This window comes from Gavia stellata, chromosome 11 (assembly GCF_030936135.1).
Source record: "Gavia stellata isolate bGavSte3 chromosome 11, bGavSte3.hap2, whole genome shotgun sequence".
In the NCBI taxonomy this organism is placed as follows: Eukaryota; Metazoa; Chordata; class Aves; order Gaviiformes; family Gaviidae; genus Gavia; species Gavia stellata.
Window position 1 is genome coordinate 18,617,745 of NC_082604.1, and position 27,485 is coordinate 18,645,229.

Below are 27,485 nucleotides of genomic sequence, written 5' to 3' on the forward strand. Positions count from 1 at the left end.
TGCTTGGAAAAGGCCCCTGTTCTGCCTGCAGCACAGGCAGGAGCAGCCGCCTTTCCTCAAGCAAAGGCATCGGGGAGTGCAAGTGGTACCTGGAGCAGACCCGGACGATGGAAGATGCCCCTTCCCCAGCCCAGCACTACTGCCTGTGGGAAAACAGACCCCTTTGAGACAGCGCTCCAGGTCTCCTGACAGTTCTCATCTCCAGTTCGCGTGGCTCAGTCTCTGGTGACAAAGGCCACACACGTAAATAAATCCACAATCTGCTCCTCCGCTGCAACATGCTCATGTGGCTGCCACCGCTTCCAGCTCTTCCAGCTCGTCTTCATAGTCCGAGACATAGGACTCCATACTCTGCTTGGCCAGCAGCTCTCTCCGGGCTTGAAGCCGCTCGCAGCGGGGACAGCGGCTGGATTTGAAGCAGGATTTGTGGTAGCAGGCTTTGCACTCTGCGGGGGAGAGCACAGCTGAGAGCTGGCAGAGGCTGACACAGACTGCCTGACACTCTGCACCCTGGGGAGCGATGCTCCAGGCTTGTCCAGGAGGACATTTCAAACCAAAGCCATGGCAGAACAAGCACCAGAAGCAGGGGTCCAGCACTGTTCTGGAAGCAGCAAGAAGTAACGCTGCAGGGTCCCTGCACTGGCTTGCAAAGCCTTTGGGAGCACAGGCGGAAGGTTTCCTGCTCCACACAAGGTCCCTCCCCAAACTTTCCTGATTCTCCAGGGAAACAGTGACTCTGCCCCAAGTTTTCTCTGGCACTGCACCTGCCAAACCAAGGCTTGCATGTTGTCAGGAGCCATTTCAAGCCAGTTCAGAGGTTGGTCCCAAGCTGCAAGGACAAGCTCTGCTTGGCTATTAGTACTGGGCATTATTGAGGATAACTCCTGAAGGGGCCCAGGGATTTCTTGGTAGGCAGGAAGGGCACAGAGATAAAGCCTTCAGGCTCTCTGCTCTACAAGGCCAGCTCCAGCCATCCAAGCAGGGGCAGGGGAGCTGCATACAGGCTGCAGCCTGTCCAGTAACCACAGCAAAAGGGAAGCCAGGGCTCCCAGACACCCGCTTGCTGCAGTCACAACCCGACTGCCTGCTGCCGCCGGGGCAGGCAGCACACTGCGTGGTCGGGAAGGGACCTACATGCTCCACCGCGCCAGCAGCTCTGGCCAAACACCATTATAATGCTGATCTGCTGCTGTGATAACGTGTGCAGAGACACAGGCCATGCACAGAGGCACTCTGGTCTGGCTGGCTCTGGCTCTGTATCTCTCGCTAGCACAAATGCCACTCAAACTGGAGGCAGACCTTGGTGGCCCTAGGGTCTGCCTCCTCCCTGCTTCTCCTCAGCATCTCACCTTCACATGTCCTGCACTTGTTGAGCTCAAAGGGGAAGATGATGTCGCCCTCATTCTGGCAGAACTCACAGATGAAGCCTTTGGCTTGGCACAGCTGGAAGGAGAAAAGGTGAGAAAAAAGCAGCTAAATGCTACTCATCTCCCTGGCAAGAAGGGCAGGAGGTAAAGCAAAGCAGGACAGCAGGACACAGTGCCCTGCTCTAAGCACGTGGGACAGCCCTTCCCCAGCACGGAGCACAGCAAGGCAGAATCAATATGTGTCAGGGGTGCGGGAGAGCCAAAATGGGGTAACAAACACTCCATACGTGCTGGGTAGGAGCTCTGCGGTGCGGGCAGGAGCAGTTAGCATTGAATCAGTTAATTTGGTGGCTGCCCTGTACATCAAAGGCCTCCCCATTGGTTATCTTTGCAGCAAAGCCTGCTCTCCTAAGGGTGTTCCCAAGGGTGCGGAGCCGTGCAGAAGGCAGGCAAGGAGGCCTTACCATGCACTTCTCAACGTGCAGGCTGCCTGCCCTCAGGAGCTCTGTCAAGCGAGGCACCAGGTCCCCTTTCTTCGTGGCGCTGAGGTCACTCAGCGAGTAGAGGTGCAAATCCTCCGTCAAGTGGCCAGGCACCGCATCGAAGGAGTCTAGGAGGCTGCAAGGACAGAGAAACCAGAGCTCAGAGAAAAGTGACTCCACTAAGCCCCCTCTCTCCACTGTTTCTGCCTTCTTGCCTGCTCCACTCCCCTCTCCCCCCGTTGCTCATTGCACAGGCTGCACAGATCCCCAGTGCAAATTGCCGTGGGACAGATCCAGGACAGCAAAACAGCTTCATCTCACAGCCTGGGACTCACTCTTTAGCTAGCCGGCACGTCTTAAACATGTTCTTCATGTGGAAAAGCTGGATTCGCAGCAGCTGGAGAGGAAGGGGGGGACACAAGAATCAGTAAACAGAGCATGATCCTTGGCCAAGCAGGTCTGCCCCGTTTCCTGTGCTGGTGAAATGACTGCTGCTCCTCAGCTGCTGCTCCCCTGCTACCAAAGTGGTTACACCACACAGGGCACAGCGAGCACAACCATCATCACATGTTCCAGAAGATAAACTGAAGCCCAGCTGGACACCAGGCAGAAATTCCTTCTGAAATTCCTACGTTACTAGACAAAGAACAAGAGGTGAATGGAAACCCACAGTGCTGAGGTTTTAAGCCTCAAAAACTGAAATAGCCGCTTCGCCCCAGCTTCCCTAGAATACAGTTAACAATTGGCAGCCACCCACCTCACCCAAACCCCACTCAGGAAGGCATGGAAAGGGTCTTACCCACACTTGGTTGAGAGACTTCACTTTCCGGTACAGGGCAGGATTAATATCCTGCACGTTGAAGAGCGGGTCACTCCAGATCTTGCTCAGCAGGTCTTTGGAGAAGTTGCTCACATAGTACTTGCTGAAGTCCCACTTGCGCAGGATGCGGCTGGGGATGACCGTCTGGGTGTTCTCATGGCAGCACTGGCAGAAATACTTCCCCAGGTACTCACAGTACCGCAGCCGCTTGATGTAATCTGGCCAAACCCAGGCAGACAGGGAGGTCAGCCAAAGCATGGGCTCTGCCCTACCACATACTGGACTCCCAACGTTGCTCAGCATTTCCAGCAAGCAAAGCAGTCTGCCTTGCCGGTACCTCCTCCAGCCCCAGAGCACTCAACACTGGGGTCTGCAAGCATCCCTGCTGACTGCAAAAGCATGTGGGACCATGGTCCAGTCTCATGGAGCCACATCTACCTACACTTTCAGGAAAGACAGCTGGTCAAAGAGCTCTGCAGCTGTACCCACAGCAGAACCTGCTGGGAGCTTTAGGACCCCAACAGATGACTTTGCCTTCAAAGATTCAACCTCTGAAAAGCCCTCCAACAGACAGACTGGCTGCTCTTTGCCTCCACCAGCGCCGTGAACTTCTGGAGAAGGAGACTCCTCTGTGGTTGGTGCACACCAGCGTGCAGGCAGAGCTGGCAAAGGCAGCATACCATTTCCCCAGTGACCTTGTGCTGAGCTCTGCCACCACCCGCTCAACTCTGCGTCTTCCCACTTGTTCACAGGTTCTTCCCCACTCTCCAGCTACAGGTCAGGGTCCCAGCACTCACCAGGATCAGTCCGGATGCCACAGCCTGCACACCGGTAATTCTGCTTGGCCACAGCCACCTTCCTCCTGCCCAGAGACAGAAGACAATATGCCTGAGTCCAGCCCTGACAGCACCTGGCACCAGAGGACAGGCACTGGCACAGGTCTGGACGGCAGAGATTGCCACATGCTTTGCCACTTCAGTGTAGACAACAAATCCAAGGGGAAAAGTGCTGTTGTGCCCTGGTGCACACCAAAGGCACCAACCGCAGGCATTGGCTCCATCTCACAGCACCAGCTGCCGGTGGTGACCATGGTGGATTTACCAGGCTCAGAGCAGGGAAGCCCTGGCAGTCAAGCAGGAAGGAGAGGATAATCAACCCTGGTGTTGATGGAAAAGGGTTGGAAAAGGCAGGTCCCCCGAGACCCCTTAGTTGCGTGGGTCCTTACGTTGGGGCTGGGTGAATGTTGAAGATGATCTGTGGTCGTGGTGGCGCCCACTCCAGGTTTCCGCGCACCCGAATCCTCAGTTTGTAGATGTCTGCATGTTCTCCATCATCAGGAGAGATGGGCAGAGAGTCCGGGATGGGCAGGAGCTAGGAAAGCCAGGCAAGAGGGTCAGATCCCTGCCTGGTATCACAAAGTCAATGCACCTGGCTGGCTTGCCAGAAAACTGCAACCGCAGCCCTCTGGAAAACTGCTAGGCACCAAGCTGCTACTCCAGCTGAATGGGGGCTGGAGAAGGGATGTCCCCAGGCATCTGGGCACTCTGCTGTAGGAGGCTGCAGTAGCAGAGCCCTGCTTGGCTGCACCCATCTCCGGAGCCCCTGCACCCCTCCTCCAGCTCCACAAAGGGATCACAGGGACTAGCAAAGCCCCTCGGCAGTGGGCTGAAGCCAGTGGTTCAGGGAAGATCAAATGCAATTGATGACCAGGGACTCACCCCCCTACCTTCTGTGGGGCGTCGTGCTCTGGGACCAGCCACTCCAATTCAGAGGCGGCTGGGAGCTGCATGCCCTCAAACTGCTTCAGCAAGCCCATGGCCACAGCCTCCGCCGAGTTGGAATTGAGGAAGGAGTGGGATCTAGACAGCAAAGGGAGTGGTTAGTACTGGGTCTCACAGCTGTGCCCTCCTCACAATCCTCGATGCTGGTCCCAGCTCAAGGCGAAGATGCTCCCTTCAACTCTGGTACCGTATTTCTGCACTGCTACACAGGCTTAAAATTGATATACGTGATTGATTTCTGTCTTTGCAGCTGCCCCCAAGCAAAGCTGGCTAATAGCACAACAACAACTGTTTAGAAAGGCATCTTACTTAACAAAACCTGTGCCTGTTTGCAGGGGAAGCTGCAAAGTGAGAGCCAGTGTCTGTACAAGCCAGAAGTAACTGCTCTCCCAGTACAAACCTACCCAAGAAGCTGCCAACCACGGACACAGCTTTGTATCTTACCCAACGAACAAAGGGGTCCCTGCATCCCAAAGGGGTTTTGCTTTCAGAACATTTAACACAGCAGCTGTGCTTAAAACAGGTTGTGATTCACCTCCCCACAACCCCCACCTCTCCACCCCAGGGCAGTACTGGGAAAGGACTGGGCAATTCACGTTTAAGCTGCTGCTGTGCTGCAGAGAGTCTGTGAGCATCTCCGTGTGCCAGAGGTTCCACCTCTGGGCCACAGCACAGCAGCGAGGGTTGGAAAGAAGGTGGCAGCACCATGTAGTCTAACAGGCCATCCCAGCTGGCAGGGGGGAGGCAGGGGAAGCTCAGAGCCAGCAGCAAGCCAGCAGCCAGTCCAGATGCTCCAGGTTGTGCCAGGTCCTCTCCCCAGCCTCCTACCTACTAGGAGGTATAGGCATCTCTCCCAACACCAGTCCATATCATATCTACCTTGTGTGAGCACCCTGATCATCCCAGGTGCTGCTTCCCAAATTTAAGACTTGGACCCAGTGCCCCACTGCTAAGCAAAGGGATGGAGGGAGGGAGGGGTGTCCACTCCAGTGCAAAACAGCAGCTGATGCACGTGGAAAAGCAGAGTTGGGCAGGAAGGGGAGCTTGGTACCAAGATGTCTCGCCACGAGTTGAAGACGTACATGGACTCCGAGGAGAGAAAGGACTTCCTGCTGGAGTCTGGGTTCCTCTTGATGTCTGCATCTGAATCACAAACAGCAAACAGACAAGGTGGAGCAGTTGGGGCAGGGCAGGGGGATACGCTCATTTCAAACCAAAGCTTCACTGTAAAACTCATCAAGCTGTTCAAAAGCATGTGGACTACAGCATCAACTTCTACCAGTGGCACTGAGCAGCAAGGAGAGGTGCAGTCTAACCAGTCACCTGTTGGAGTTACAAGGGAAGGACATGGTGGGATGCTGTGAAAACAGTGAGGCTGGGGTTTGGGGAAACAAGTGGCTGCTGGTACAGGTCATACACCAAGTCCTAGCAGTGACATGGCCTGAAACAGTATGCACACAGGAGCTAGGAGAGCAGGACAGCAAGGTTAGCAAGAAGGTTTAGTAGCTCTCTACACGCAGTATAGATGCTGCAGAGGATTAGCAATGGGATGCAGAGCCCTTCTCTCTACTTGACTGCAACCTGTAAGCTCAGACGGTGGCCATGCCACAGCTAGTCAGTGACTGCACAGCTGGGGCTGGCAGCCTAAGCCCAGCACTCCAGAGACACGTCAGCATCTACGCAGAGAGCGGGCCAGCAGCCACAGGGGCCGGCCCTCTGCAGAGGCCACAGACCCATCTCCCAAGGAGGGAGGGGTCCAAGATAATCACAGAATCACTAATCACAGAACCACTAAGGTTGGAAAAGACCTGTAAGATCATCAAGTCCAACCAAAGGTTGCAGGACACTAGGGTCCTGCTCCCTCCACCCCTCCCATCAGTTCCCCAACAGCCCTGGGCTGCCCCGCATCCCTCCTTGGTGCCACCCTTGGGTACCAGGCAGTACCCAGCGGTACCTTCATCACTCATCTTTCTTTCACTCCGGCAGGTTAAACCCTGACAGGGAATTCATCTCAGTGGTGGAAGGACCCTGGGACAGGAGACTCTTCCAGCAGTACAAGGCAGGCAGAAGCAGGCAGAAACCCTGCTTCATTGCACATAGACTCTCACAAAAGGGAAGGAGAGCATGCAAGGGAACTACAGGTCAGGACAGAAGAGAGGCCAATGCCACAACCTTCAGCCCAGCAGGTATCCTGTTTTGTATCTCTGGGGAGCTCTAGGAACAGGATCTGCAGTGACCACACCACCCCCAAACACACTGAGGCCAAGGGAATCACAGCCTGACTGAGCTAACAGTGCCACCCCCCAAGCCATCGGCTCCCCTAGGAAGAGTGGGGTTGCCCTGGCAGCAAGGGGAGCAAGTCCCAGTCCCAACCAAAAACTTACAGACTCACACTAGTGGAGTTCAGCATGGATGCTTGACCCTCCTTGTTTGACATCCATTGCTAGAAACAGGCACAGGAAAGCATCCTAAAGCTAAGGAATCCACGTATCTACAACATGCAAACAGATTTCTAGCTGCAGGAAACAGGGAATTCAGGCAAACATAGCCTCCCGACCATGTAGGGCACCAGCCAGACATACCTGCCATGCTCTGGTGCCTTCTGCTCTGCGCAGGAAGGTGCCGCATGGTCCTAGACTATGATGAACATGAGCAAACCGTGGGGCACGCACAGCACAGCGTGGGCCAAGTGTTATGAGGAGGCAGAGCCGGCATGCTCAGGCACTGGCATCGTCTCAGAGATGGCAGAGGAAGCCAAATCTGACCCTAGGCTCCTGCAGGGGCTAGCACTGGGATCCTGACACCGATTGCTTCCCATCTTTAACTGGAGACACTCCCCAAAAGCCTCCAGTTAGCTGCCCAAAATGCCTCTACTGCCAATGCTATCACCAGGTGGGATAGTCCCCAGGAGGCTCATGAACAGCCCCCAAACCCAAGGATGTCACCCCAGCCCCCATATGCCAGCTTCAGGCCAGGATGAGCCCCCCTGGATTAAACCCCTGGGCTGTAAACACAGGACACCACAGGGCTGATCGGGAAGCTCCGAGCACTAGCATCTCCGGCAGCAGCAACGCGCTGGTGCCGAACACCTGACAGGAGAAATCAGCAGCAGCCCACGCAGGCTGTTCCCTTGCTAAAGCAAACAGGGCACACATGAAGGTTATTTAAATGCGGCCAGCAGACCAGAAGGATTATCCAGTAGTACTGTAAACAATAAAAACACTATGACCTGGCTGCATGTGATCCTGGTGCCCAGAGCCTCCAGCGTGAACAAACTGCCTGCGCCCTGCCTGCTCTCACTACTTCTCCCTCCAGGACTTCTTTCTGGAAGGATTCTTCTGCAAGTCAAGTCTGAGAAGGATGGGAAGGGTTAGCCGTGGTTCAGATCAGAACTACGGCACTCCAGCTCTGCCAAGTGAAGCAGAACAACACTCCCCAAGGCACCTGGGATGGAGACCTGGTTCCACACTGTAGAGGACTCTGCTCTCATCCAGCCCAGGCTCAGCCTTCAGCAGCTACAGAGCCACAAAGCTGTGCCATTGCCCTGCCAAGCCTTACTTCAGGCAAGACAGGTCTTCACCAAAGCAGGCATGTTTGGCGTATCCAAAATGCTGCATGGCAAAACGCCCTGGGGGAATGGAGCCCACAGCAGAGCTCCTCCGACTCCTCTCTGCTCCATCCTGCCATATGATCCTGCCACAGCTTTTCCTGCTGATGTCTGGATGATACTGTCCACAGTTCCCAAATCAGGCAGATTTCTGAGAAGTGTGCACGTGCACACACACACCTTGCACACACACACGCATGCCACAGGGGAGCACTGCAGGGTACTACCTGAGAACAAGGAAGCCATTGACACTGAGAGGCCGTTCTTGGACATTTGAATCAGGTTAGATCCATCGTTACCATCTGTATAACATGGTGATGACAAAACAGTTGACTTCAGTGCTTCGGCCAGGCCAAAGAGAAAGGGCATTACACAAGAGCAGCACTCGCACGAGAGAAGCCCAGAACTGAATTCACACACCCCTCCATGGGCTTCAAAACTGAGCCCAAAATCTACCCCTCAGGGACTGAAAGGAGGGCTTTGCTGTCAACAGCCAAGAGACAAGAAGTTTATAGCTGAAGACTGGACTGCTCCATCTTCTCTTTAAAGTCAGTGAGATGGAGGTATTGCTGAGAAGTCACTCATCCACCTCGAAGGATGAACAAGGCTCTGAAGGAAAGGGACACCCAGGGACCCAGACAGGTCTCCTGTGGGCAATAAGCTCAGCCTCCCAAACTGCCAGGAGCAGAGACTACAGGTATTACAGGTCAGGATGTGACCAGTACCCACCACTGCCACCCAAGAGATAAGCGGTCAGAGCTATGGCTCCTTCTGCCTGGGGAGGAGGAGAGCAGGATGGCAGCTCTCCCACCTCTATCTAGCTGTGACAGCTGCTGTGTGGACCAGGCAATGAAACGGAAACCACCTACCAGCCAGAGGCACTGAATGCTAGAGGGTTACAGAGGATTTTGAAGGAAAGTCATGCCACCACATGAGGGAAACTGGTTGCTCTGCTCATGCTCAGAATTCAGCCATTTGTTTGGGAAAAGCCATCCTGAAGGCCAGAGGGACACGCTCCTCTTCAGCGGGACTGACCTCAACACAACCACACCAAGAAGTCTGTCTCTATGCAAGAGGCCAACACAGCCATTCCCTCCTACCTTGGATCTCATACTCTTCCACATCCTCCGCGGAGCCAGAGTCAGAGAGCCGCATGGAGCCATGGGAGCTGAACTGGGACCCGCTGTCTGTCACCACAAGACCTGGGAGAAATGCAACACAGCCAGGCCGTCAATGGAAGTGTTCTGAAGGGTCACTGACAGCTAAGGGAGAAGTTGATAGCCAGGTATGGCCAGGGCAGGGAGGCATGCAGGTCAAGGATGAAAATCACCATGGTTCAAAATGAAATTATATTCCATAACTCAGTGCCAGCAGTGCACATGTGTTATCAATATATAGTAACACCCCCGTTATGGTCTCCAATAGCAGCAGAGTTTCACAAATCTCTTGGTAGCAGCACCTTGGTAGCAATAAGATTGTTTCCCACAAACAGGCAGGAAGGCAGGATGCTATAAAGACAGGCAACAGACAGAAAACCCATATCCCACTAGCTGATGAGCCCAAAACACATCACTCACTGCCTGAGCCCATCTCCTGGCAGGTAGGGAACAGGTGCCTGGTGCGGATCTGCTGGCGCCGAATGCGAATCTTTTGTTTAAGCTCCTGGATCTCCTTGTCGCTGTCTTCCTCCTCCTCCTCCAGCTGCCGATTCATCATGTTGCATTTCATCAGCTCAATGGCAGCGATCAGGGACTCTGAGATGCTGAAGTGGGCATTCTCCTGCAAGGCAAGAGCAAAAGCATTCGAGGCTGTACCATGAAGAAACTAGGAAGACTTGGTAAAATATTGTTCCCCACCTGTGACAGGAAAGAGCTTATTACTTATGGAGGGTGGTAGAAAGACCTTAATTCCTGCTGACCCCACAAAACCTGACTCTTCTATGAGGACCTAGAAACTAAAGCCTTCTTGGGCACCAGAATACCCACAAAACATAAGGGCCATCCTACGAAGAGGATGTGCAACACATCCACTCTGGGGAGTCACAGAATCACAGAATATAGGGGTTGGAAGGGACCTCTGGAGATCATCTAGTCCAACCCCCCCACCAGAGCAGGTTCACCTAGAGCAGATTGCACAGGAGAGTCCAGGTGAGTTTTGAGTATCTCCAGAGAAGGAGACTCCACAACCTCTCTGGGCAGCTTGTTCCAGTGCTCTACCACCCTTAAAGTGAAGAAGTTCCTCCTCATGTTTAGATGGAACTTCCTATGATTAAGTTTGTGCCCGTTACCTCTTGTCCTGTCACTGGGCACCACTGAAAAAAGAGTGGTCCCATCCTCCTGGCACCCACCCCTTAGGACGCCATTGGCCTTCTTGGCCCCAAGGGCACATTGCTGGCTCATGGTCATCCTGTTGTCCCCCAGGACTCCCAGGTCCCTTTCCACAGAGCTGCTCTCCAGCAGGTCAGCCCCTAACCTGTGCTGATGCATGGGGTTATTCCTCCTCAGGTGCAGCACCCTACACTTGCCTTTGTTGCATTTCATAAGGTTCCTCTCTACCCAACTCTCCAGCCTGTCCAGGTCACACTGAACGGCAGCGCAGCCTTCCCGTGTGTCTGCCGCTCCTCCCAGTTTTGTGTCATCAGCAAACTTGCTGAGGGCACACTCTATCCCTTCATCCAGGTCATGGATGAATATATTGAACAGGACTGGACCCAGTACTGACCCCTGGGGAACACCACTTGTTACAGACCTCCAGCTGGACTCTGTGCCACTAATCACAACCCATGTGTATCAGCACATGTCCCTGAGGAGCCCTAACATGTTGCAAAGCTGCTGTGTATATGCTGGATGGGCAGATCCTGGCTGCCAGACACCACTGAGGAACTCAACCTTGAAGTTCTGTGCACAGCTTTATAGCAGAAAATACTATGGGATTATCTTCCCCATGGAGGGAATTATCACTGAACTTGCAGTAAGATACATTCTCCAATGCACACAGGCTGCTGCTGCCTCCCTCACCTTCTCCAGGTCTGCACAGCTGCCAAAGTCCTGCTCAGAGAGGTAGCTGATGAGGGACTGCCCTTCCGAGGGTCTCCTGAACATCCCTTCCCCTGAGCTCAGGTATTGTCCAGAGTCTAGAAAATCAAGAGACAAACATATGAGGGAGGGACCTGCTGCTGTCCCCATGCTAACGAGCCCTGCCCGGGCCCAACCACCATCCCACAAGCAAGTACCATGAAGCTGAGGCTACCGCAGCCGATGGAGGAGCCTGACCAGGAGAGAGCATCGCCGCTGAGGCTGGCTGTACTCACCGTACTCCATGTAGAGGGAGCTGGGTGTGCTCAGTTCACTGCTCTGGGTGGAAGCAGAGACCGGCCCTCTCCCTCCACCTGGATCGCCATGGGACTCTGGAAGGGAAGACAACACCAGGCACACATCAGTACCCCAGAGGCACCGAGCCATTGCACAGGGTGAAATGAAAGGGGCTCAGCATCACATGAGCAGGTACAGATGGATGGGAAGCAAGGAGGGACATCTTCCTGCTCTGTGCCACGGCTGAGAGCAAGCCCAGGACAGGACAAAACTAGAAGGGCATTTCAGGCAGGAGAGGAGAAGGGGAAAGAAGGAGAGAAGCTCATGAGAGCCAGGGAGCAGTCGAGTGCCAAGCCTTCCTCTCTTTATCCCCTAGCAGAGCTGGGGGACACAACAGGCTCCAGCAAGCGCCTCTGCCAGCCCCTTCTTCCTGCTGGAGCATCAACAAGGGAAGAGTTATCCCCCAGGGCAGAGAGTCAGGAGACAAGGGGAAACCTGAGCAGCCAAGGGATCTGTGGGGCTCCCAGCCCTGCAACGCAGCCTGGACAATATCGGAAGGAGGCATCTGAAGGACATTCTCTTGCTCAACTAGAAGCCACGGTTCCCCTCACACAACCCTGGAGCCTGGGCTGCAGTGCTCAAGGTGACCTACGCAGGCTGTGGGCAGGGCTCTGCCCCACGCATGCACCGTGGTGCAACTCCCTGCCAGGCTGAGCCGGTGTGGACTGCCAGGAGCTGGCCTGACCAGAGACCAACAGCGGACGGCACTCTATGGAGAGCCACGGCCCTGCGGAGCGCCTGGACGGAGTGGCTAGGTGATGGAGGACTGCTGGAGAGTGAAAACACCCTGACTAGAGTGGGACAGGAGCATACAGGTGTGGACACAGGGCAGGTGCCAGCTGACATCCCAACATCCTGAGCACAACAGAAGGACAACCCCATCCTCTCAACGTGCTACTTCTCTTTGCTCCCAGCTTTGTGCCATAACCCTAACGTGACTGGAGGCTCCTGAGCCCACCAACACCAGCATCTCCCTGCCAAGACTATGAAGCAACAAATACCAGGATGGGGCTTGGGACCAACCCACCCCACTGGCTGGGTGACAAAGGAGACCCGTCACGGTGGGAGGCTCTCACAGTTCATCGCTGTAGCCTGGCAGGGTCTCCCACAGCCACCTCAACCCTGCTGAAAACCACCACGGAAACCACCTCGTGATTACCAGCCTGGGGGATGCCATGTACAACAGAGCCTACTGCTGAAGGATAAAGCAAGGCAGTGCCCGGCACCGTCTGCTGGAGCAGGGGATGGGGCTGGACGTGTCTGTCCGGATGCCCACCACCTCCAAGAAGGAGCCTTCCCAGCCACAGAACCCTCAGCACCCAGACGTGAGCTCGACAAACCCAGTGCCACTGTTCAACAGATGCAAAACAAAATAGCCTATTTTTCTGAGCTGCTGACTCTTTCTGCATGTGGGGCAAAGGGATGTCAGCACCCCAGCACCTCTGCTCAGGGGAAAACCTGCCCTGAGCCCAAAAGAGCACCCAGGAGTCCTGGCTGTGGGTGCAAGCACAGCTGGCTGGGATGCAGCTGAACTCAGCCAACATCAAACCTCCCCATGCCACAAATCCACCAAATGAAAGGAAAAATAAGACATTCAAGCCCACGCCTGCTTAGCTGCCAGCCCTTACGCACTGGATGAGAGATGAAACCTCTCCTGGCTCCTGAGGCAGTGGATTGGAGGAAAGGGCAGGGGACACAGCTCAGGGACCAGGTGGCCAGCGCTCCCTAATGCCATGCAGGGGAGCTGGGCACCCTTTTGGGTCTGGTCCGCTGCTCCCAACAACCACGCTGGGATATTCAGTCAGGTCGCATGCATAAACCTGACCACCCTTCAAAGCACCAGCTGGGACACAGGGAAGAAAGTTTTTTTTTGGTTTTCTAAATGGACGCTAATGGGTTGATGGAAATCCTGAACTTGATGCAATGATGACTAATGAAGGGCTGTTATACTGGCTCCCAAACCTGCCACTGGATCTTCTATTATAATGGTGATATCCCTGAGGCCTCCTGGGCAGACAGAGGAGGAGGAGGGCAGCATTAAGGGAGAAAAAACAGAGACAGACTGGTTATTACTCAGCAAGGACCTCCACTTCTCCCATGAAGGCAGCACTGGTGAGGCAGACTCCCATGAACTGGTTGTCCCCTCACATCCCACTCCTCCCCACCATGCATTCACCCTCTCAAGAGCACAGGAGGACCCAGCAGGTTACCAGTAGGATGACATCCTACCAACAGAATGAACCCAAACCCCAGCCCAATGCCCTGCCATGGCTCCATGCCCCAGCCGGGCAAGGCCAGTGGGGAAGCAGGATGGCTAATGCCACGGCATCGCTGCCATTTTCTAAGTTTTTGGTAAAAGCTGCCAATACCAATAACAGACTGGCCCAGGGCATTCTGGGAAGCAAGATGTCAGCCCATCACTCCAGTGTGGAGCAGGAAAGCTAAGGGTGAACACCAAATTTCCCAACTGCTCACCCACTGTTCCCCTCGCCGACCTGATCCATGGAGTCAAAGGGATGACCAGCATCAGCCTCCAGCTACTGGGGACTCCCACACCCCAAAGCTATCCCAGAAAAGTCATCCCATTACCATGCGACTTCCCCGAAGCCACGTTGGTGTCGGAGTGTGAGCGCACGTGACTCTTCTTGAGGATGCCCTGTGGACCTGACGACTGTCCCTCTGAGAAGCTGGACCGGCGCAAGAGGCTCAGGCCCCTGCTTCCACCTCCGCCTGCCCCCTGCTCCCCCAGGGACGAGACTGAGTCCAGCTTCTGGGAGCTGCTGGAGGAGAAGAGTTTGGAGCTGCTGCTCTTGGTGCTGTTGGTGCTGGCACTGCTGCACGCCCGGCCCCGGCGCCCCAAGTTCCCAATGGCCAGGTACTCCGGCCCATCGTTAGCATCGCTCTGCGGATCATCCTGACTCCCCGTCCAAGTATCCTCGCTCTGGCTGGTGGTGCTGGAGCTCATCTCGCTGGCTGGAGAGAAGGGGTCTTTGGGTGAGGTGATGTGGAAATGGGTGGCAGAGCCGGGCTGCTCCAGAGGGGACCTGCTGTCGCTGAAGGAGGAGGACCGGGTGGACAGGCAGCGCTCCTGGGGCTGGCTAGAGCTGGAGCTGACAGAGGAGCTTGCTGGTCTCCTGTCTGGACACAGATAGGAGCAGGAGGTCACACACGCTGGCAGAAGCAGACCACCCTACAGCAATAAACTTTTGGCTTCAAACCGGCATGCCCACCCACCACGACGGGCAAGGGCCAGGGAAATCCCTCCCTGCGCAGCATAGATCTCTTCACACCCATCCAGCACGATGACTCCAATACCAGAAAAAAGGCAAAGTCTTTTTTGGGTCTACACTGAGCTTCCCAGCCCACCCTTGTTACCTGAGAGGCTGAAGGAGGCTGGATGGTGGAGGCTGGAGAAGGACCCAAAGCAGCGCTGCTGCGTGCAGCCTGCAGCGGGGACGTATGGGGACGCAGGGAGGGCAGTCAGGCTCTGACTCTTGGTCACCAGAGGCGGACCGTCACTCTTCCTGGTAAGCTGAAGAGATGTGGCATCATTATAAATCAGCATTTACGGGGCTATACGTCAAAGAGCCAGCAACAGAAGGGAAACGACCTGCGAGCACCCGGTCACCAGCCAGCAAAGGATGCAGCAGGCCTGGGGGCAGGAGGATGGGGAGGGAAAAATGCCACGGTGCAGAAGGGAAGCGGCTCTTTGTTCGCAGATACACAGCAGGCTCCCGTGGGGAAATTACCAGGCTCTCAGCGAAACGATCCAGGCAGCCCAGCGCCCCAGGCAGACGGCTCTCCTGTCCTTCAGTGTCACGGTCACACATCTCTCTTGTCCCAGCAGAAGGACCTGACGCACACAGGGATGGCAGTGACGTGCCAGCCAGCTGAAAGAACACAGCCCCCATTTAACGAAACCTCATTAATTGCCTTCCTCTGGGGAATTCTGTGCAAAGAAAGCAGCTGCTGTTCCCTCCTCTGGGGAGGGGGCAGCTGGCACGGCGCTGCATGGGGGGTCACCGGTGTCACCAGCAGGACTGGGCACTCAGGTGCCCTGGGGTGCTGCTCGTCCCCTCTGAGGGTGGCTGTCCCTCACGACCAGGTACCTCTGCTTGCTGGTCCTGAAGCCTGGGACTGTTGGAGAGGGCTTTAGAAGTGCCTCTTACAAGGAACTGGTCCTCAGGTCCGCATACTCAAATCCTTGATGCCAGCGAGAAGCGAGGTGCCCCACCACAGGCTCCACACAGCCACCTCCCCCTCCCTGACCCCTGCCAGGCTCGCACAGGCAGCGCAGGGACCAGTTCACCTCTCTCCTCCCCTCTTGGAGCTCCTTTTGCTACTCCAAGTCCAGCCCCTCGTCCAAGGGCTCCATATGCCCTAAATGAGACCTCGCACAAGCAGCTGAAGCCAGCCAGTGTCTGGGGAGAGCCGGATGGAAAAGCCAGGACCTCAACTCACCATGGAGGTGTCGATCTGAGCCAGAAGCCTGGGGTTGTTCTGCTCGACAGCCTCCAGACACTGCAGCATGGCCGTGACGTGGGCGTCACTGAGCAGGAAGGCAGTGTCTGGGGAGAGAAAACTGCTGCTTGGGGGGGGTCCCTCTCACCCGCGTGGTTTGACAGTGCCAGCTGCTCACACGCAAACCACCTTTTCTGCCATCCCCCCCTCACTCCCACGTGGCTTGGAAACACCACCAACTAGGTATTTTCCTAATAAGAAGGAAAATGCCTGTTTCTCTTTACCTGCGTAGAATTTCCTGATGTACTGCCGGTTCCCCAGGAGCGGTCTCAGCTGTGCCGACAGGCAGTGGCACTGCAGGCTGTGCTGCAGCCACAGCTGCGCAATGGCTTGGTCCCCCAGGCTCTCTGGGTCGGGCTGGCCGCTCTCCTGCAGGTTTATGAACTGGAAAGGGACGCCAGGCACAGGTTAAGGCATGCAGAGGCAAGCGGGGGAGCAGGGGTTGTTCTACCACACGGCTTTGGCTCCCCCCCGAGAACGGCAGCTTTCTAGCACCGGTCACCGTCAGCGGGAAAGAGGACAAGTCCCAGCAGCTCCCCAGCCACCAGGGAGGCAAAAGCACCAGAGAGGAACAACACTTCAAAGGTCAGCCAGCGACCAAAGTCCTCTGACAGCCACCAGCACTACGAATTTCTCCTGCATGCTCTCCCACCCGTGTGCCTCGCCCCTGACCTGGAAGGACCCCACACTCCCAAATCCAACCCGACATGGGTGGTGACGGTCATGTTCTTGCTGACACACTAACTGGGGAAGCTAAACACCTGAGCTGCTGCAGCTTGAAGAGCTGGACTGGAGTCACACCCCATGTTCCCCCAGCAGTAGGTTGGACATCGGGACCGCCAGTGGCCAGCCCCTTGCGCCCAGCCACGGTGGGGGCCACGGACATCGGCACAGGGCAGCCGAGGGCTGAGAGCATCAGCGTGCGCCAGCGGTCAGCACAAGCCAGGAATGGGAGAACCAAATGCATGGTCAAGGCACAACCCAGAAATGGGACAGCCCAGACTTTTAGAGATTTGCACAGAGGCATGAATCACCCCTGCGCACACACAAGAGCCGCTTGTGCCAGTTCCCTTGGTGATGCCTGCGGCAGCTGGCCGAGCTGAGCTGGAGACTGGCCTGGGAGAAATAAGCAGCCAATTGTCTCAGCCCAAGCCACGCTGAGTTCCCGGGACGTGGCTTGTACACAAACACACGGCTGCTTCAGCCTCCACAAGCCATGGAGCCACTTTATCCACGGCAGGCCAACAGCCAAGGCGCTGCTGTCCCACTGGTGAGGCTTGCAGCCCAGCTGCCCTCTCCGCTGGGCACACAAGGCCACCCCACCAGAACCCACCTTCTCCAGGTGATGAGCAGAGCCGGGACTCAGCCAGCGAATGTCCTTCACAAACTGCCAGTAATCCTTCTGTCTGCAGCACACCTGCCCGAGACAGGCACCGTTAGATACACCACCAAAGTCCCAGTTAAATGACAACATCCCCCGTTAGCTCCACGCTACCATGAGTGGAGAGCCGCTAACCCTAGCAAGATGGGCCAGAAAACAGACAGAGGAAGAGCAGCACTGCTTTACAAAGGAGAAACAACACAAGCATGTAACACATTTTTGTAGATCAAGGGATCAAGTCAAAAAACATTGGCTTGATGTAGATAAGTTGTCTCCTGCCCCTCCCACAGGGACCTCTCAGTTGTGGTCAGCCCACAAGTGACCAGACAACAGATCCCCTGAGCGTCTCTTCTTCCACCAGGTAAGATCCCAGTCCCTCATACCATGGAGACAGGAGAGGTCTTGAGACAGGGACGAGATGTGGCACCAAAGGGCTCGCATCCCTGCTGCAGTGCAATAAAGACCCTAAAGGCCAACCACAGGTCTGCCAAGTTCAAGATTGACCAAGTTCCCACATCACCGTTCCCCTTCCTGGCAGAGCGGGACCTGGAGGACATTCCTGATGCCTCAGCACTGCAGAGTCAGACCTCAGCGAGGGGACACGAAGGGCAATATGGAAACACATCCCAGCAAAACCAGCAAACATTGCTGTCTCCTGATGCAAGCCACCACTGAGGACACCAGCGTGGCTGAGCACCCCAGGTAAGAAATTTGGTGTTGCATTTCTATCAGCTTTTTGCTGCTGTTTGCCTCAGCTTTATTCAGACAATTAGTAATTTTGTTCTTATTTATTTTTCTCATTAAAGAGGAACTGCAGCAGAGTTGCTGTTTTCCTCACCACCCTATTGGGTGTAAACACAGCCCCAAAATGTCTCTCTTCACCAAAAGGCTGATTATTTTTTCCTCCATCTCTATTTCCTCTTTCACAAGCACCAGAGGAATGGGTTCTGGTTTGTGGTTTATTTGTTTGGGGGGCGTTGGTTTGTTTTTTTAAGACTAGAGAACTTATGTGGCAATTTTGGTCCTCTAAACTGAATTGGGGTTTTCTGGACAAATAAATAAAATTCACTCAAAAGTTTAAAAACCTCTTACCCTAGTTCTCTTAACATGTACATATGAATTTTTTCACCTTTTTTTAATTTATTCCCAGTGGTAGGAAATGAGTTGATAAGAAAATAATAAGTAAAAGGAAGTGTTTCACAGGAGCAACTATGAGAAAACTGCTGTTAGTAAGCTGTATTTTTATGGGCCTCCCTTTGCAGCTCTTACAGCTTGACTGGTGTCACATGTGCCCAAGCAGGGGAGACATTTCTAAGTAAAAGAGCTGCCTTTACCTATAGTAAAAGCATCGAGGAAGGCAACACACCATCCTGCTTTGCAGGTCTGGCATGAACTGTAACCAATAGACAGACGAATATAAATAATTTAAATCTCACTTCCTGAAGCCTATTAATAGCACGTCTGTCATAAGCGAGTACTGCACTCCTCACATGTAAAAGGTAGCTTCTCTCTCTGCGAATCTCCCAAAGGTCCCTGGCCTGCACCGCTGGGGACTAACGGGAACAGCGCAGCACCGTAATGAGTGCTGACTGCAGCTAATACATCCAGGGATCAAAGGACCCTGCTGGGATGAGCTGCCAGCCTGGCTCTTCCTCGAGGCTTATTAGCTCAGGTGCAGCACTGCACAGGTGCGCTTTTCCTGCTCCTGGACCCAGCTGGCCCATGCAAGCTGCCCGGGGCTCCTCTGCATGGCTCGCTTCCCTGCATCGCGCTCTGGGTGGCAGAGCCGCCCATGGGAAGCCTGCCCTCAGGCATGCCCTGCAGACTTGCTTCAACTTTCCGTTGTAAATTATTTGTGGTGGTAATTGCAAGCTGAAGGGGAGATCTTCAGGCCTCTGCACACAAGTGGGAAGGAGAAATTCTTCCAGGCAGCCACGGAAGGAGGAACGTCTGGGTGAGCAACTGCATGGAATGACGAGAGCCTGGAAAGAGAGATCCTATCCACGCAGAGCGCGGATTTGGCTGCCAGCTCCTGTTATTAACACAGCTAACCAGAAACAGTAAAGATGCGAGGTTTCTATTGCCAGACCTTGCTGGGGAGTTGTCCAAGTGCAGACAATACGGGGCTGACTCATTGCAAATGCAGCTTTACCGCCTGGCTGCAGTAGAAAGAAAGGAGAGAGGGGCTGGCCTCAGTGCAGGGAGCACAGGTACTTAGGAAAACCACGTCGAAGGTGGATGAGATAGAAAGAACATGCACCCAGGTCCCTCTGACACCCACAGCACTTGCCAGGCAACCTCTGTCCCTGCTTCGATCATTTCCCACACTGCTACAAGAGTTGTAACCACTCCATGCTACAAGCACTGAAGCAAGGTGCAGGCAGACAGGACTGTCCCACCTGCTCATGACAGGCACCAAAGCTGCTACAGACAGACAGCAGTGCTGGCAGGACAGAGCCCTACCTTGTCATGGATGAGCCCGTGGTAGAGGATGCTGTGCATGTCTCTGCAGAGCCGTTCCAAGCCGCCATACTTGGACCACACGTTTGGGTTGCTGGTGGACACCAAGCCTTCCACTGTGGTCTTCAGGTTGCCTAGCAGCTTCCAGTGCTCCTTCCTGCAAAGGAACACAGCAAGTTGCATCAGATATACAGCAAAAGGAGCTTCAGAACAGGACCATGGTATTGCACCCTCTCCAAGGAGACTCTGGTCAGGCTGAAATCTTTGGTGGTCCAGAGGCTAGCAAAGGTGAGCTAAAGGACTTTACACCTCCCTGTGGTCTCCTGTGCACGGTTTGTGGACAAGAGGCCCTATCGTAATGATGCTTGTGATGACTGGTAGCCACCACCAAGTGGTCTCAGGAGACAGCCAGAACAAAGACTGATGGGTCCTGCAATATACCACTTGCTTAGTACAGGCCAACAAAGCTGGAGGACATCTTTCCAGCCAGCCTCTTGCTTGCTTCACTCACACACTCTATCAGAAACTGTTCAGAGCAGCAGCATATCAGGAGTACAGCACCTGTAAGGCAACAGCATGATGTCCACCACATCTAGCAGACACTGGCCACGCTGCACCCGCATTTACAGAGAGTGGCACTCCCCGAGCCATGCGCACCACGTCGAGCACCCACTCCAACACCATCAGGATGCAGAAGAGCTCTACTCTGAGTTCAGGAACACTTCATCTGCCTCTCCACCTTTACAGCTGCTCTCTGGTCCCAATGCTTCTGTAGGTAAAAGCTGACTTCCTTGCAAAAGTGTTCATCATGTTCTGGACAGAGATTAGCAAACTGCAGTTGTACTCTAGAGCTTGCACAGCATTTCTCATCGATACCAACCCCCTCGGCTGCCCTGCGTACAGCAAGGAATCACCATTATCTGCCATAAAGTGGGAGTGATGGTGCAGAGAGGTAATGTCATTTGCCTATGCAAAAGCAACTTTGGGGAAGGAAACTTTGGATGACTGAGATCCCCCCTCAAGCCATCTGACAGTGTTGCCAGAGGAACAGCAGCTGTCAGAAACATGTATTCAGATAGAAGCCACTCTCTCAGAAGCAACAGGAATGTTGTAAAGTATATTTGGGGGTATAAATGCCAAAAAAAACGTGCCTCTGCAGGGTTTGTAACAAAAGCACTGGGGGTGACAGCTTAGAATGAAAGTCCAACCTTTCAATGGGCAAGAAACAAGCCAGTGTTTCAGCCGTTAATCCCTCTCACTCCCCAAAACAAACTGGATTTCCAAAGCAAAAGAAAAAAAAGGAAAATAAATTTTAAATAAACAACATTATTTAAAACTGCTCTCGTTTTCATCCTTGTTGATGAAAGTGTGGGGGGCATACCTATTGCTGCACAGAAGACACTAAAAAGTAACATAATCCTGATAATTAAAACCAAGCTTTTCTTGTCAATATTCTCTTCTTGCAACTTGTTTGTTATTGCAAAACTGATTACGTGAACAAACAGATCGTCATATGTTGGCTCTGCTTCAAGCTCCCATCCACTCCCTTCGTGAGGTCTCCCCAGCAAAACCTCACCACTTTCAGTGCTCACCTAAGCTTAAACCATGCAGAAGCCAGTCCATTCCACCAGCAAAGCCTGTCACCCCGACAGCACAGGAGCTCTAAACCAGAGCTGCAATGCATAAAGAAGTATGTATATGTTTATGATGTACTTAGACTACCAAGCATGGTCAGGGCTTGTCTCAGGAGAGGCTGAAGAAGAAAGCATGGATATAAATCAAAAGCAGCTTCCTGAAGGAGATCCAACTCAGGGATACACAGAAAACCAATCCAGCCATTCTCCTGAATTTATGGGCTTTTCTCATGCCTGCCCTGAGGGATGCAGATCCTCTTTGACCGGGGACCGGAGATGCCACTCTAGGCAGATGCCCAGAGTGGCATCTCCGGTCCCCGGTCAAGGAGCAGCTGCAGCCACTGAGCTCCAAAGTTCACTAGCTCCTCCCCAAGATAGTGCTAATGCTAGGAGTTAGGAAATGCAAGTGAAAGCTCAGCCACGCTGCTGATCTTCCAAGACAGTGAGTCAAGGAAACTCCCTGTTATTTCATGCTATAAAAAGCAGGCGATGCACACAAGGATGCAGGGGTAGGACACGCAGAGCCATGCCTTACCAAATGACCTGTCTCGTTAAAGAAGGAATTGTGCATCTCCCCAGGGACAGGAAACCAGGATCCATCAGACTGGAGTCACAGCTCCCTCCTAGCACAGGGAGACTAAGGTTAAGCAATCCTCAAACAAAGTAACCTCAAAATGTTAAAACACTGAACTCAGAAGCACATAGGGAACAAGCAGCGCAATAAAAGCACCTTTGCAGAGGTGATTCAGAACCTACCAAAAGTGAATTAAATCCCTGTAAGACAGTAAGGATCCCATGGGACTCGTTGGCCCAAAGCAGTTCACAAGTTGGATGCACAAGACCCTACCGATACCCAAAACCCAGCTGCTTCTGGGCTGGAACATGGTGCATGCTGAAAAGCATACAGTGACGCAAGGTTGAAGAAACAAAGACCCATATAGCTGGCTGCAGGTGGCAGGGACATTGAGAGACAGCGCAGCTAACCACATTTTAGCTTGAACTGGACTTCTGTGTTAACCCTAAATTAGCAGCAGGGTTTGCTTCCCTCCCATTGACAGAGGCTGAGCCTGGGCTGCCAGAAGGGATGGCAAAAGCCTGGCTCCCACCTGCCCTCAAGTTCCTCATTTCAGCAGCTGTTCAGAGCAATATTAAGAAATCTGCTTGGTTTTTCCTGAATAAAGAGAATTTTCCTTTGCTAGTGCTAAAGAAAGCCTGACACGGGGTAAGGCCAATTCATATCACATCATGAAAACACCCTGACTTACAGGAAGGGCAAACTGAGCAACAAGCCCCAGAGAGGTCACAGTACATGAGCAGAGCTTCCCCTGCAAGAACATGCGCTTCTGCTCTCCTGCTCTAGCAGAGCCTGGTCCCCCAGCCAGAAGGGACGAGGGTGTTTGCAGGGGCCATCGCTGGTGGAACACCAGTAAGACCTCAGCTGCATCCCTCTCCTTCCTTACAGACGACAGGCTCTGATCCAGCCTCCAATTTTAAGCACCAGCCCTGTAAACTCGGCGCTGAGTCTCCTTGCTTTACAAGCACAAACTCTAACTTGAGGTACAGCAGCGTAAACCCGCCATCAGGAACTGTCCCAAATATAACTGAACCTTTTGCATTGGAGTGATAAAAGACAGAATCTGGCCTTGGAGCAAGAAATGGCTTAATGCCACTGCTGATGACAGCAGGGAAACGCTGCTTGCTCTCCCAAGGCTTTCTCAGCCCCTCCATGCCAGCAAGGGTAGGAACTTCTCTTGGTCCAAGTCAGCAAAGTTGACTCACAGCAGAGGCACGGTGTCATGCTGCTGACTCAGGTGAACTTCTTCGTTTAAAATAACACCAATCCCTAGTTACTTTCCAAAACAGAATCACACAGGTAGCTAGTATTAAAAAAGAATAATGAAGCTTGTCTTTCTCACAAACAACATCTGCTGTGTGCCTGCCTGTGCTCTGCAGGAGGCATCTAGCGACGGCCGCTTGAACTGTCCTCTACCTGGAGGAGTCTCTCGATCCTTCTTAGCACACTAAACAGGTTGGGCTGAGGATGCCGAGGTCGTGGAGGGACTTCCGCCGGATCTCCAAGGACATTCCTGTGCCGGCTGCCGGTTCCTCCTCCAGATCCCGAAGGCGCCGCGTAACCCGTCGCTGCGCACAGCCTGCTCCTGCCTTGCCATCCCCGGGTCTCCCAGACAACCAGCAGCCCCTTTCCTTGGGCTCCCCCGCCTGCTCCTCGGCAGGCTCGGCACTGCTGGGAAACGGGATTAAAAGAAAGGCAGGCTTCATGCAATTCATCTGCAGCCATGGGGAGTGGCTGATGAGGCAGAGGAAGCCAGAAGAGCTCTGCCAGCCCGGTGGGTCAGCCCTGCAGTGTCCAGGCGGGAGAGCTGAGCAGGCTGGCTGGGAAACTGAAACGCAGGGCTGCTTGCGCTGGGGCTAAAAGCTTGCACTGGTATAAAACTGGGGGCACAACCACAAAAGGCTCCCACAGCAAACACAGCCCAGACCTGCTGCTCACCAGAGCACTCTTGCTCTGCACTGGCAAAGGACAAGGGAAGAAAATAGGGATTAAAGGTGTTTTTTAGCCTTCTCCCAGCCTGCTCATCCTGGCGAAGCCTCCCACAAGCAGATGACCACAACCTGTGGACCAGGGAGAGTGTCCATTGGGCTTCGATCTGCGCAGGACCTGCTGCAACAAGTAGGCGGCCAGAGGCAGCGACACGCAGAGCAGACGCCCACCACAACCCACCTCCCCGGGACAAGTGGCTCACCTTCCTCCATCACTCCCAGCACTGGTTCCCCTTAGGGACCCTCTCTTCTGGCCCTGCCGTCCCCGGGCCTCGCTGGTGCTGGAGCTGAAGGCGGCAGCTCTTTGCTAACTCGCCCAGCTGACCAACGGCCTCTCTGCTCCCCCCGGGGCTGCTGCATCCCTCACGTCACCCGCCTGCTGCTCCAAGGCACCGAGAGCCCTGCTCTCTGCCCAGCAGAACGAGGGCACTAACCTCCCTGCCGTGCCTCGATGGACATGGGTGTTCCAGCCCTTGCTGCCGATGCATTTCAGACCTGCTGCTCAGGAGGAGAGACTGGAAAACCTGACACAAGATCCTCATTTTCCTCTCCTGCCCCCGCAGAAGAATGGACTTCAGCAAAGTAACTTTTGCTTCCGCATTTCCCGTGATCCATGGGAAGATGGATCCAGTGACCTCTATCCTATCGCTATCAGTCACGGCCACAATCTATAGCGAAATGGCACCTCCCCGGGAATTAAAATGCGAAACCATTTGCACAAAGGACAACGGGGCTGCGCAAGGCCCATGCCAGGATCCTCCCCAGCGCACCAGCGACAGCCAGGAGAACAAGCAGGCCCCCTCCGGTGCCAGCACTGGAGGGGACGATGCCCTCCTCCTCCCCGGGGGAGTGCTGGGGGTGGCACCAAGTCAGCCCTATTAGTCACACGATGGTAGAGTCTGGTAGTGCAGGACCTGCACTCGCAAAGGCAAGAAAATGCACAAAGATGATTCTGGAAAGAAAAAGAAGGGAATGCAATCAATTCCTTTTACCTTTCTGAACCTGCTGGGTCTGAAACATAAGCTGAAAAGGGAGAATAGCTCAAACTATGCAAACCCAAAGGTACCCCAAACCTGCACTGCAGCTTTAAAAGTACCAGTAGCATTTTCCCAGCTGATATCGCTAGCAGGAAAAGAGCAGCTAGCTGAGCCCCTCAGATAAGGAATGCTTCTCTGCCATATCAAGTTTCAGCTGCTCCCTCCTCCCCAGCCAACACTCCCATTTCCATCCAACACCCACCCCATGCCTGTGAGCACCAGGGCAAAACCAACGCACAAAGCAAAGGCTGAAGACATGCAAGAACCTAAAGTAAATAGGACTCATCATCAAAACACCTCCAGGGAACAACCTCTGCTAACTTTTATAAATGCTAACAAGAAAAACCATGCCTGAAGCATAGAATAAGGCCACCTAGACGAAGCCACCACAGCACGGCCATTCCCACCGCCAGCCACGTGCAGGCGCAGGGCCTCGCCTTCGGAAATAACGAGACGGTGAAGATTTCTTTCCAAGCACCTGGAGGGGTGAGGAGAGGTGATCCAAAAGCAGAGAGCCGCCAGAACGGCGGCGCGGCGTCAGGGCGGGACGGTTTCGCCCGTGAGCACAAGGGCGTACGAAGCAGAGCTGCCGTCCAGGCCACGGCCGACGGGCGCTGCTGTCACCACCGCGGCGGAGGCAGCGCCGCAGGTACCGAGGGCACGCGCCTGTGGCCACCACTGCCCCGACGCTCGCCCGGGGCTGGGCGCAGAGCGGTGCTGGCCCCGCGGGCGGACCGGCAGGCTCTGCAAGCGCCGATCCCCACCCGGCACGGGGAAGGGGGGGGTTTGCTTCCCCCCAGACCTCCCCCGGGGGCCCCCGCATCTGTGCCCTGGTGCGGGGTGTGCCCGTGTGCTGGCTCCCACGCACGCCCGCGCAGCACCCGAGCTCCCCAGGGGCATCCCCGGCGCGCCCCGGGCACCAAGCGCGCAGTAGCGCTGCTGCCGCCACCCGTGTTCTTGCACGCGCACCCCGCGCTCCCTGCCGCGTCCTAGACAACTGGCACGCCCCGCTACCCCGCGCGTGCAACCCCTGTGCACGCACAAGACCCTGCCCCCACGCGTGTCTCGCCCCTGGTGCCAGCACACGCAGCGTGTCTCTCAGCGCACACGCGCCCCCGGCACAGACCCGCACGCAGAGCCGCCTGCCCTGCCCACCGCGCGCCCCCCGTGTCATGCCTCCCCCGCGTGCCCACGCAGGCCCTGTCCCCCCGGTAGACTCACACCTCCTCAGCGTGTCCTGCCCCCACGCGCGCACCCACCGGCGTGTCACACACACGTGCCGCACCCCCGCCCCCGCGCACCCTGGCGCCTCACGCCGTGCCCCCACGCGCGGCCGCACCTGCTCTCCGCGTGCCCTTCGCGGGGCCCGACCTCCATCCCGGGCGCGCGCGGCCCCGCCGCCGCCCGCTGCCGCCGCCGCGCCACCGTCACGTGGGGGCGAGAGCCCGCCCCGCCCCGCTGTCACGAACTACAGCTCCCGGCGCGCACCGCGGCTGCCCGGCACCCTCCGCGCGCCGGGAGACCTAGAGCTCCCGGCATGCACTGCGCGCGGCCGCGCTGAGGCGGGGGCCGGGTGTCATGGCGGGCTTTTCGCCTCAGTTTCCCGCCCCTGAGCTCTGCGCTGCCCTCGGCGTCCTCCGCCTTCGCAACAGCCCTGCTGCCGCCTTCAGAGAGCGAACGCCCCGTGAGCCAACGCCCTGCGTAACTAGGTGAGGGGGGAGCAACGGGCCCTCAGGTTTCCTGTCAGGCACGGCTGCTGGTGGGCGAGACAGGCGGGCCTCGCTGGGCGTCCTTCAGCCCGCCGTCACCCCTATAGGTACATATACACAGGTGTGTTTCTTTGGCTGCTGTAGGACTTTAAAGCGATACACTGTTCTCAGCGTGTAAAAGTGGAGTTGCCAGTCAGGGTACTGTCAGCCCTCTGAGTAAAGTGTTTGCACTGGGGTTTAGCTGCACCACAGTGTAAAATCACAATAATCACTAACTGAGTTAACAGCTTACCAAATCCTGATTCAGAGTTGGTGAGAAAATTGAGATGGCAGGGAAAAAACCAAATAAACCATGAGTCCCCGAGACACAGCTCATGCATTGCACGTACCAACAGAGACAGACAAGTGGAAAGAGGTTTCAGTTCTCCTGCCCACAGTAAAGAGGATGTGAAAAAGATTGCAGAATTATATGTACTTTCCACTATAAAGCAGTGAAACGAAAAATGAAAAAGTGATGCTGCTGTCATCAGACTTGAGAACAGTCAATAACAGATTATTATAGGAGTCAAAACCCAGATATGTCTCCACAGTTGTTTGATGCCTCAGAAACCAAAGGTAGTCTTTTGCACAGTGGAAACTTCCTGTAACTGTTACTGATAAGTATATGCTGCGCACTGATGCTGCATACATGAAGACACACCCGTTGACCCGACACTTTCTATGTGACTTATTTTACCAGTACAGTACTTCAGC

The 27,485-nt window shown here is 54.8% G+C and overlaps 1 protein-coding gene across 3 annotated transcripts; it reads right to left on the reverse strand.

Annotated features, from left to right (window-relative positions):
* RUBCN (rubicon autophagy regulator) lies at positions 1-26,393 on the reverse strand. 3 transcript variants are annotated; one of them, XM_059822419.1, is made up of 21 exons: positions 19,794-19,848; positions 17,283-17,366; positions 16,174-16,333; positions 15,890-15,996; positions 15,178-15,318; positions 14,804-14,960; positions 14,018-14,566; positions 11,368-11,463; positions 11,075-11,190; positions 9,635-9,836; positions 9,158-9,259; positions 8,285-8,359; positions 5,533-5,593; positions 4,396-4,528; positions 3,895-4,040; positions 3,467-3,531; positions 2,649-2,887; positions 2,185-2,246; positions 1,832-1,985; positions 1,350-1,443; positions 1-446 (listed from the first exon to the last, which is right to left on the reverse strand). In XM_059822419.1, exons 1-21 carry the CDS (start codon positions 19,830-19,832, stop codon positions 283-285), a joined length of 2,946 nt encoding a protein of 981 aa, XP_059678402.1. In that variant the 5' UTR covers positions 19,833-19,848; the 3' UTR covers positions 1-282. The 3 variants fall into 3 exon arrangements, with proteins under 3 accessions (XP_059678402.1, XP_059678404.1, XP_059678403.1); XM_059822421.1 differs by lacking the exons at positions 8,285-8,359; positions 15,178-15,318 and adding an exon at positions 26,363-26,393 and having other exon boundaries at positions 19,794-19,947; XM_059822420.1 differs by lacking the exons at positions 8,285-8,359; positions 15,178-15,318 and adding an exon at positions 13,391-13,435.
* Positions 26,394-27,485: the final 1,092 nt, after the last annotated feature.

Bases quoted from the DNA above. Each gene is read 5' to 3' on its own strand.
- RUBCN (XM_059822419.1), bottom strand. From the start codon at position 19,832: ATGCACAGCATCCTCTACCACGGGCTCATCCATGACAAG. The intron at 4,529-5,532 runs GTACGTCTTCAA...TTTGCTGTCTAG, and splicing joins TTTCTCTCCTCGGAGTCCAT to ATCCCACTCCTTCCTCAATT. The intron at 447-1,349 runs GTGAGATGCTGA...TCTCCCCCGCAG, and splicing joins CAAGTGCAGGACATGTGAAG to AGTGCAAAGCCTGCTACCAC.